Source organism: Cebus imitator, unplaced genomic scaffold, assembly GCF_001604975.1.
Source record: "Cebus imitator isolate Cc_AM_T3 unplaced genomic scaffold, Cebus_imitator-1.0 Scaffold104, whole genome shotgun sequence".
NCBI classification, from domain to species: Eukaryota; Metazoa; Chordata; class Mammalia; order Primates; family Cebidae; genus Cebus; species Cebus imitator.
Genome location: NW_016107419.1, coordinates 5,310,603 through 5,322,186, shown reverse-complemented (window position 1 = coordinate 5,322,186; position 11,584 = coordinate 5,310,603). Strand labels below are relative to the sequence as shown.

Sequence of the window (11,584 nt, the reverse complement as noted above, 5' to 3'; positions counted from 1 at the left end):
TTTTTCTGTTCTGTTTCATTGATCTCTGCTCCAATCTTTATTTTCTTCTACTGGCTCTGGGTTTAGTTTGTTCTTTTTCTAGTTTCTTAAGTTGTAAAGTTGTTAAAGTTTGTCTTGTTTTTAACTTACTATTATTTTTGGTGTGTTCACTTTGGTAGCAGTATATAAATTGTTCTCACTATGGAATATAAGTTCAGGTTAGGCAAGAGAATTTCACAAGTGTAATAAAACATTCTGTAGTGTATCAAAGTTTGTATATAATATCTGGCAAAACCAACTTGCTCATAAATCATTAATCATTTCCATTATAGATAATTTGTTTAGTTTAAAATGTATGATTCTTACAGAGAAAATAAACATAATGTACACATCTTAATAGTGTTCTTTTTTCTTTGTATCAGGGCTTAAAATATACATATATATTTCAAGATGACATTTTAAAATATTCTGATAGAACAGTAGCAGAATACAATTCTGTAGTTACTAAAGAGCTAAACTGGAATCCATAATTAAGTTATTCTAATCATTATATTAAAAAATTTTTTGTTTTTTGAGACAATCTCACTTTTGTCACCCAGGCTGGAATGCAGTGGCGCAATCTCAGCTCACTGCAGCCCCTGCCTCCCGGGTTCAAGTGATTCTCCTGCATCAGCCTCTTGAGTGGCTGGGATTATAGGTGCATGCCACCACACCTGACTGATTTTTGTATTTTTAGTAGAGATGGGGTTTCGCCATGTTGGCCAGGCTGGTCTCGAACTCCTTACCTCAGGTGGTCCACTTACCTCAGCTTCCCAAAGTGCCGGGATTACATGCGTGAGCCACTGGACCCAGCCTAATCTTTACAATTGTGATTCTCAAATAAATATTACCATGGATTGTAGCTCTGTTGTTTGCTGTGGGTTCAGTTTAGACACACTTTTCATTGTGGGAGGAACGCACTTTCTTTCTTTCTTTTTTTTTTTTTTTGAGACGGAGTTTCACTCATGTTACCCAGGCTGGAGTGCAATGGCGCGATCTCGGCTCACCGCAACCTCCGCCTCCTGGGTTCAGGCAATTCTCCTGCCTCAGCCTCCTGAGTAGCTGGGATTACAGGCACGCGCCACCATGCCCAGCTAATATTTTTGTAATTTTAGTAGAGACGGGGTTTCACCATGTTGACCAGGATGGTCTTGATCTCTTGACCTCGTGATCCACCCGCCTCGGCCTCCCAAAGTGCTGGGATTACAGGCTTGAGCCACCGCGCCTGGCCGCACTTTCTTTTTTTAACTAGAGACAGGGTCTTGCTATTTTGCCCAGCTGGAGTACAGTGGCACAATCATAGCTCATTGTAACATCAAACCCCTGGGCTCAAGCTATCCTCCCCACCCAGTGTCCCAAGTAACTAGGACTACAGGTGTGCACCACCATGCCCAGCTAATTTTTTTTATTTTTGTTTTTGTTTTTTTGTAGAGATGGGGTCTTGCCATGTTGCCTAGGCTGGTCTCGTACTCCTGGCCTCAAGTGATCCTCCTGCTTCAGCATCCCAAAGCATTGGGAATACAGATGTCTGGCCCCAAGCTCTTTTTTGTTTTTTTTGTGTTTTTGAGACGGAGTTTTACTTTTGTCCCTCTGGCTGGAGTGCAATGGTGCGATCTTGGCTGACTGCAACCTCTGCCTCCTGGGTTCAAGCAATTCTCGTGCCTCGGCCTCTTGAGTAGTTGGGATTACAGGTGCCCACCACTATGCCTGGCTAATTTTTTTGGTATTTTTAGAAGAGACGGGATTTCACCATGTTGGCCAGGCTGGTCTTGAAGTCCTGACCTCAGGTGATCCACCTGCCTCAGCCTCCTAAAGTGCCGGAATTAACAGGTGTGAGCCACTGCATCCAGCCTGTTTTTGGCTTTTTAGAGACAAGGTCTTGCTATGTTGCCCAATTATGACTTCTTCAGAAGCAGAATAATAAAACAGGTTTCTTTCAGCCTTTTTACTGGTAATTGTAGAATGCTTATTAGATCTGAAAATTGAAACCTACATAATGGTTATATAGTATGGGCTTCCTGGCTTTTAAAAACAACAGCAACAACAACAACAGCCACAACAACAACAGCCAACACAGGAGAAAACCTGTCAGAATCTTTTTTCAAAGTGTAAGATGAAATTGACATATTATCCCTTTGCTCCATAGCTTAAGAGAGTAAGTGCTGCCCTTTTCTTTAGGATCATAGACTATTAGGTTCTGAACCATTATCATTCCTCCTAGTGCTTTTTAAAAGGTTTGGAAATATGTAAGTGTCATGTAGCTATTTATTTGTGTTTGTTTATTGTAGAGGCAGGGTCTTGCTTGTCAACCATACTGGAAGGCAGTGACGTGATCGTAGCTCATTGTAGCCTTACTCCTGGGCTCAAGTGATTTCTTGTGCTTCAGCCTCCCAAGTAGCTAAGACTACAGGAACGTGCTACCAAGCCTGGCTAATTACTGATTTTTTGGTAGAAACAGGGTCTTGCTGTGTTGCCCAGGCTCTTCATGAACTCTGTAGCTATTTATAACTTCAAAGGTGTTATGAAGTTGTAGATAATTTCATACATTTTTTTTTAGGATAACAGATTTTTTTGATGATAGCGGTTATTTATTACTTAGGTGTTTTTATTAATTGACTTGATTTAGCTGGTCTCGTTAGCTAAAATATATCTCTTGTAGAAATCAACACATCCTAACTAAAGTTTAATAACAGTTTAGCTTATTAAACAGCTTTCTTTCTCATACTGAACGAATGGACCTATGTCATCTCTGCAAGAACATTCTACCTCATGTGAAAGTTCATTTTATTGTGAATGTGTGCATAATGGCAAATGTCCCCAGATAGTCAGTCTCTTTCAACGTTATTCTTTAGTGTGAGGTGGGTAAAGGAGACTGACCTATTGAGAGTGGCTAGAAAAAGGTAGAGAATTGTCTTTTTCAGGAAATAATGATAAAAGGCACTTAAGGAAAAAAATTTCCTTCACAGTGGAAAACTGACAATAAAAAATAATGAGGTAATAGAATGTATAGTGAGTGGCCTTACTTAAACTATTTGTAATACTGCGGCATTTGCCATTTCAAGAAATAAAACAGAATTTGGAGTGGGGTGGTAGAATGGAAAGATTATCACTTCTTTTTTTTTTTTTTGAGTCAGAGTCTCACTCTTTTGCCAAGCTGGAATGCAGTGGCACGATCTCAGCTCACTGCAACTTTCACCTTCCAGGTTCAAGTGATTCTCTTGCCTCAGCGGGGATTACAGGTACCTGCCATCATGCACAGCTAATTTTTGTATTTTTGTAGAGATTTTGTATTTTCTAGAGATGGGGTTTCACCATGTTGGCCAGGCCGGTCTTGACCTCCTGACTTCAGGTGATATGCCCACCTCAGCCTCCCAAAGTGCTGGTATTACAGGTGTGAGCCACTGTGCCTGGCCCAGATTATAAATTTTCTTGTGTTTCAGGAAAGAAAGGCTTTTGAAGTAATTTGTTTTTTGAAATAATATCCATTTTCTGAAGTATATATCTGCTTGTGAACATAATGTTTTTCAGTTCTTTGTGAATTGTGTGTTAGGAATTAGGTGCCATTTTTATGTATATTTTTCTTTCAAGGTTATATAAAGATGAAATATTAACATTAGGGATCTTACGGATTATAAACTAGCTAATTTATAGTTATCTTTATTTTAAAAGGGATGTGTTATTTAACAGAAAGTTTGGCTTTTTTTTTTTTTTTTTTTTTTTGAGACAATCTCTTCAGCTTTGAGTAGTTAAGACTACCGGCGCACAGCACTACACTTGGCCAATTTTAAAAATCTTTTGCAGAGATGAAGTCTCACTATAGGTTGCTCTCAAACGCCTGTTGCAGGCAGTCCTACTGCCTTGGCCTACCAGAGTGCTGAGATGGCAGGTGTGAGTCATTGCCTGGCCCATTTTTATGAATTTGAAATCTTGATATCATGAGTAAAATGCAAAAGTTTGCATTTATTGTTTTCCATTTTTCAGTTTCCTATGTATAGTTAAGGGAAAATATAAATAAATGCATTTTTTGTATTTTTAGGCCCGGATTGCATTTCTACAAGGAGAAAGAAAAGGTCAGGAGAACTTGAAGAAGGACTTAGTAAGAAGAATAAAGATGTTAGAATATGCATTAAAACAAGAAAGGTATGTGTGCCTCATTTTTATATGAATAAAGTAGAACAATAGTATGCTCATGTATACAATTGTATTATGTATTTGGCACCTTTTTTTGAAAGGCACAAAGCCTTGCGCAAATACATGATGATATCTTGATTTGATTCATACTTGGGAAAGAAAGGCAAGAGATTAAAATAATTCAATAGAAATGTGTTTGGTTATTGAATCTAAATTTTGGAAGGTAAAAAAGGGACAAAGGATAATTGGTCTTTTTTTGACTTTTGAGTATGTGTTACTTGGGAAATTTACGTTTTTTTTTTCTTCTACAGCAATATATTCTATGTTCTTTGCAAATAAAGTTTAAAGAAACAGACATTCATATTATGTTTTGTTATTGGAGTAATATATAGCAAGAATGACAAACGGAAAAAGTTACTCTTTTACTAATTTGTGATTAAATTTTCAGGGCAAAATATCACAAATTAAAATATGGCACAGAACTGAACCAAGGTGACTTGAAAATGCCAACCTTTGAGTCAGGTAAACTTGATTCTTCTGTTACTTTTTTTTTTTTTTTTTTTAATAAATATTTTTTTTTTTTTTTTTTTTTTTTTTTTTTTTTTTTTTTTTTTTTTTTTTTTAAATTCATTTTTTATGTAACAGACATGTTCTCTTTATCCATAGTTTGGCTTGATAATATTAGTTAGAGAATGACCATTCTAAACTGTCTAGAGTTTGAGGGAAAAATATATATAAAAGTAAGTAGTTTCATGTACATCTCAATCCTGAGGCGACTTGTCTCATTATCCTTGAGTTGAAACCTATGTAAAACTGGTTACGTTTATGGTAGTAATTTGAGCTGAAAGGTAATGAAGTTAGGTGTTATAGTAAATTTTGAAAATTTAGTTAATTGTTTTTTAGTTCAATATTAAGTACGTAGAACTTGGCAGAAACACAGCGTGCGTACAATTTGCAGTTGATTTATTTTTTAGTCTTTAACGTTTTCAGTCTTCGCAGCAGAACTGTTTATTATAGCTTCCATTTGTTGTAATATATATAAATTAAGAGACTAAGATGGGAGTGGCGTAGGTTTTCTTTGACCTGGCTTTTCATTGGTTATGAAGGCTTATCCTGATGCCAAGAAACAATATGTTAGAATTGCCTCGTTGGAAAAAGCAAAAATCAGAAACAGAAACATGGAAGGGCTGTATGTTTTGAGCCATAATTATTATAGTGGTCTCTTTGCAGTTAAAGGGAGTAGAGTGACTTCACCAGAAAAATACCTGGTGAATTCAGAGCTTTTTTTGGGACTCATTTTATTTCCAGTATGGCTAGAATATTCAGAAAATAAGCAGGACACTTCTAGAACTGTAGGGCTTCTGTGTAAAGGAAGGAGGCTAGTTAAAGTCACATTGTACCTGCAGTAGAGGCTAAGCTGAGTCAGAATTGGCTAGATGGTCCCAGTATAACATTTTGTATAAAGCAAGATAAATCTTTTTTGCTCACAACTGAAATTGTGGCAAAACAAGTCTGCTGTTTTTATCTGTATAAACTTAAATATTAAAAATTCCTCAAGTTGAGGAATAAAATAATATCCAGGTGTTTTCTTTACAAGACACACAGTAACAGCAAAGTAAAATGTTTTCAGGATGTTTTGTGGAAAACCAAACAAAGGGATGGGCAAGAATACATCATGTGAACAACATATTATAGAATTATTTACATCAGAGTATATGTGGAGACAATACTAAATGAAGCAATGTTGCCTTTTGTATATCCCCAAAGAAATCAATATAAGAAAGAAAATGTACAAAATGCTGATTTGACCAAAGTACAATGTATGTGTTTATACCCTTCTTTTAGTAAAACAAATAGATATAGCCTAAACCTAACCTTATAAAGGAGTTATATTCAAATATTTAAAAGAGCTCCCTCTCTTCTACATTTAGAAGACAATCAGAAAAATGGGCAAAAGACTTAAAAAGACACCCCATAGAAGAGAATATATATAAATGGCCAATAAATATATGAAGTGTTGCTTGATTTTTATTAGTTATTAAGAAAATACAACTTAAAACTACAATGGAGTACAATTAGACACTGACCAGAGTGGCTAAAATGCTAAAGAGGCAATATCAGGTGTTTAGGATGTGTCGTAACCAGAATTAGTAGACATCAGTGTTAGGATTATAAAGTGATAATGCTGCCCTGAAAGTGACTTGACAGTGTGACTAAAAAGGATACTAAAGGATCCTAAACAGGATGTAACATACATACCCTAGGCCGGGTGCAATGGCTCACTCCTGTTATCCCAGCGTGTAATTCCAGCATTTGGGGAGGCCAAGGCATTCGATCTCTTGAGCCCAGGAGTTCGAGACCAGCCTGGACAACATGGCAAAACCTCATCTCTACAAAAAATACAAAAATTTCTCAGCCTTGGTGTTGTACCCCTGTAGTCCCAGCTATTTAGGGGGCTGAAGTAGGAGTAGGAGGATCGCTTGAGCCTGGGACATCAAGGCTACAGTAAGCTGTGCTCACACCACTCCTCTTAGGTGACAAAGTGAGACCCTGTCTCAAAAAACATTTATGTACATACCCTATGATACAGTAACCCCACTATTCAAAAAACATATGTATGTTCATCATGAAACTTGTATAAGAATGTTCATAGCACCATTATTTACAGCGAAAATCTGGAAACAACTAGAACAGTCTTCAGAATTAGATTAAATGGATAAGTACATTGTGATATATTAGCATAATGGAGTGCTGTTTAGCAACAAAAGTGAGCAAACTAAAAACTAAATGTGACAACATGGTTTAATGACATAAAATTGAAAATTGATAGAAATTATATTTAAAAATCTAGATAATTTTAGAAATTAAGATACTATTCATACCCTTTTTGGAGTGGCTAATGACTAGAGGGCACAAGGAAGGCTGTGGGGATGCTGATAATATTTTGTTCCTTCATCTAGGTACTAGTTACATGGGTGTGTTCAAAAATTCCTTGAGCTATATGCTTGATGTACTTCAAGAATATCCTTAGCAACGTTATTTATAATAGAAGATGGAAACTAATTTCAACATTAGGGGATTGGTTAAATAGGTATACTTTTTCTATAGAATATTATGTAATCATTTTTAATGCTGATCTGTATTGCCATACAGAGAACGTTCAAGGTAACTTTAGTGTCAGAAGCAGATTATAGTGCAGTGTATACTTTGGGACATTTGAAAAAAAAAAAAAAGGTGGGATTGTATTAGTCATGTATATTTTCAGGTAGAAAATAGGGAATGATAAACACTAAAGTTGTTAACTTTTGGTAATAGTGTTTTGGGTAGTTGTATTTCTTATTTTTTTTAATATTTTTTTTTCTCCAGTGATTATGTGTTATATGTAACTTTAAAATGTTATAAATAGAAAAATGTAAATAGAAAAATCAGGGTGACTATTAGAATGAAATAATTATTTCTGGAAATCAAAGAAATGCTTGTGTTTGGGACAGAATAAGAAGTGGTTTTCTTTTGTTTTGAGACAGAGTCTCACTCTTTTGCCCAGGCTAGAGTGCCAGAGGATTGCTTGAGCTTGGGGGCAGATCTTGGGTCACTGCAATCTCTGCTTCCCAGGCTCAAGCAATCCTCCTCCCTCAGCCTCCCAAGTAGCTGGGACTACAGGCATGTGCCACCATGCCTGGCTAATTTTTGCATTTTTTTAGAGATGAGGTTTTGACGTGTTTCCCAGGCTGGTCTTGAACTACTAGGCTCAAGTGACCCACCTGCCTTGGCCTCCCAAAGTGCTGGGATTGCAGGCCTCAGCCACTGTTCCCAGCCAGAAGGTATTAATAATTGGATTGTTAGGGTTAGAGAAATAATGCCTGTACAGGATTTGAATTAATACCAGCAAGTACTAAGTGACTTTGAGGAGTCTAGGAGCCTCACAGAGTCCTCAACATTCAGTGTGAGGGTTGATCTTCAAAGCCCCTCTCTTCTTCACTGTGTCTTTATTTTAATAATGGGAATTTATGAGTTTATGGGGAACTATTTCTGTGATATAAATGTCAATAAATAGTTTTAACTTTTGTTCTAGAGATGCTTGTTGAGCTTTTTAATTTCAAAGGCAATCAACTCAGCAGAATTCTAGTAATTAAAAAATTAATTTGCCGGGCATAGTGGCTCATGCCCTATAATCCCAGCACTTATTAGGAGGCTCAGGCGAGTGGATTGCTTCAGCCTAGGAGTTTGAGACCAGTTTGGGCAACATGGCAAAACCTTATCTCTTCAAAATACAAAAATTAACTGGGCATGGTGGTATGCATCAGTGGTCCCAACTACTAGAGAGGCTTAGGTGGGATCTCTAGAGCCCAGGGAAGTTGAGACTGCAGTGAACCGAGATGTTGCCACTCTAGCCTGGGTGACAGAGTGAGACCCTGTCTCAAAAAAAGAAAAAACAAAATCAGTTCTAATAATATTTTATCTCCTGGGTGTTTGACTTTTGAATCATTGATGCTAATATAGTACGCCTGGGTTTTCCCTGTTTTAAAATGGGGAACATAGTACTTAAGTCATTGGGTTATTGGGACATATTTAAAATGAGTGACCCACAGTTAATACTTAGTAAAAGCTAATTTTTTCCTGTCTTTTATAAAATATTTAAGTATTTTTTGGGGAAATTTATCCCTAAGAAAACTTTGGCAATATTTTCAGGAGTTAAAATAATGTATGTAAAACTTTTTTTTTTTCTTACTTTTTAGAAGAAACCAAAGACACAGAGGCTCCCACAGCACCTCAGAATAGCCAGTTAACATGGAAGCAAGGCAGACAGCTTTTAAGACAGTGAGTATTTATTTATTTTCAGCTTTCTTTAAGGATCTAGATATGAAAGTTCTTATATTGAATCAATTTGCAAGTAAAAAATTGTATTGGGACGATGTGTATGTGTTTTGTATTGCTGCGTTTTCGCTGTGTAGATGCTTCGATCTTTTTAAAAGTTTGTTTCCTCTGAGTTTCACGATGATGATGTCTTCTTACTTGCAGGGTAGAATGTCTAAAAGACTGGATGACTTGAAGAGCAGAACAAAAACAATATAGAAGTCATACTTCCTAGACCCCTCCATTCCTATCCGTGCAGAATTCACACAATTCAGTGTGCGTGTGACTGGTCTAGAGAATGAATTTAGCTGAATTCATCTGAAACTTTTCAGAAGTGGATTGCCAAATCCTCCTTTTACTTGAATTTTTTAGGAGCCTTTTTGATTTTTGAATTACTTGTTGTGTTGGAAGTATTTCTCTGGTAAATTTTTTTTTTTTTCTTGGACTTTCATCTGTTATTTTCCTTATATTTTGAAAATTTTGGGATTTGTATCCTACTGATATCCTGGGTGATTTTCAGTTATTCAGTGTTTTCCACTCTAGGTATTTTTACCTTCACCCTTGATCTTGTACAATGATCTTTAGAATATTCCATGGTCTGGACAGTCACCTCTGACCACTGTGTTATTTGCCCTCTGACTTTACCATGATTTTTAGATCCTTGACTATATCATTTTTCTCTTTAGCTCTTCTACCTATAGTTGCATTTATTTTATTTCTGTTTCCCTAGCTCCAGCTTAGACTCCATAATTGATCACCCTTATCTAGTACCCTTAATTTTCTTGCTACCTGCTGCTTACCACTTCCTCACCAGTCATTTTACTGAATTTACCTGCAAAACTTGAGCTCTAGTTCATTCTGTCTAGTGCTTCTCTTTCTAGTTAACTCTTGGATAAAAACTACAGAATCATGTGAATGCTATTATATATCCATGGTTTCCTGTCCAAACATTGCAGAGAGCCCTTTTCCATAACCGTTGGCCACCCTCTGCTTCCATTGTCCTAAGTGGATATTCTAAACTTTTACTACATCTCAGCCCATTCTCCCTTATTTCATTAGAGCACTTCAGGCCCTGCTTCACTGAAAATATGAAGGCTGTCAGTTGAGAACTCCCTTGACACTTTGCTTTTCTTTCTGTAAATGTATTTTTAAATTTTTATTTATTTATTTATTTATTTGATGGAGTCTCACTCTGTTGCCCAGGCTGGAGTGCAGTGGCTTGATCTCGGCTTACTGCAGCCTCCACCTCCCGGGTTCAGTCAGTTCTTCTGCCTTAGCCTTCCGAGTAGCTGGGACTACAGGTGCATGCTGCCATGCTCAGCTAATTTTTGTATTTTTAGTAGAGACAGGGTTTCACCATGTTGGCCAGGATGGTCTTGTTCTCCTGACCTCATGATCCATCCGCCTTGGCCTCCCAGAGTGCTGGGATTCTAGGCGTGAGCCACTGTGCCTGGATTCTGTAAATGTATTTAAACCTCTTATCTTTTACCTTAGTTTCTTATGTTCCATTCAAAAAGGTATTTATCAATCCAGGCTCTCCTTATAAGTGACTAAAATTTGAAGAAACGAATAGATTATTGATTAGAAGGATGCTGGATAACCCGCAGAATTAAAGGAAATGGTGAAATAGTGAACAACCAAGTGTCAGGAAGTGAGGAGCTAGGGTAACTTGGAGGCTGTCTCAGACTGGAAACTCTAAGGACATTCTTATTTGATTTTCTACCCCCTCTCTGTCTCAGGTTTATTCTTTTCTGCTGAGAACCACTTTTTTCCGTATGTCAGAGAACACTCTGTCTTAGAACAATTTCTGAAAAGGATAGGTGGTGTCCTGACTAATCAAACGATTCCCCATGAGTCAGTCGTTTTTACCTGAGTTGTATGAGATCTTGGCAGTTCATTCAGACAAAATGGTTAGAGTACGATAGGAGCTGTTCTCTCCAAGAGGGAACTGCATTTTTTAGAAGGAGAGTGAGGACAGTTGTAGAGAAATCACTTGGACAGTATTTCTCTCATAAATGCCTAATCCCGTTGCCTGGATTTACAGTTTAGTCTCTTGACACCTTTATCTTTCCCTGTGACTTTACAGCCAAACTTGTTAAGAGTAGTTTAGCCCCATAGTCTTCATTCTCTTTCGTCAGCTGTTTTCCATTTTGACGTTCCTCTGGAGCAGCTATCACAAACAGATTCAAGAGACCCTCTTTGTTATAATTGATATCTTGGAAAAATTTGACATTATCTATTCCTTTTTGAAACTTTTAGTTTTGCTTCCATGACAGCACTCTCAGCTATCATTTTTTTCCTCTAATTTCTCAAGTATTTTCATTTTCTTTTGAGTTTTTCTTATGATTCTAGTCCTTTGGGTGTTTGTATACCCAGACTTTCTCTTTTTAATTTATGCTTATTCTATGAGTGACTTCATTTAAATCCATGCCTTCAAATAGTACCAAAGATTAATGACCCAAATCTGTATACCCAGGCCAGTCTCTTCTTAGCTTTTGATTTGTATCATCTGTGTGCCTAATAAACATTGCCACTTGTGTTTTTTTTTTTTTTTTTTTTTGAGACAGAGTCTTGCTCTGTT

General features: G+C 36.9%; 1 protein-coding gene across 1 annotated transcript in view; it reads left to right on the top strand.

Annotated features, from left to right (window-relative positions):
• STRN3 (striatin 3) overlaps window positions 1–11,584 on the top strand; it is a 122,431-nt gene that overhangs the window by 52,239 nt on the left and 58,608 nt on the right. The window contains exons 2-4 of the mRNA XM_037741732.1: window positions 4,055–4,158; window positions 4,598–4,671; window positions 8,886–8,967. Coding sequence (XP_037597660.1) covers window positions 4,055–4,158; window positions 4,598–4,671; window positions 8,886–8,967 — 260 coding nt within the window. The remainder of the gene's footprint in view (window positions 1–4,054; window positions 4,159–4,597; window positions 4,672–8,885; window positions 8,968–11,584) is intronic.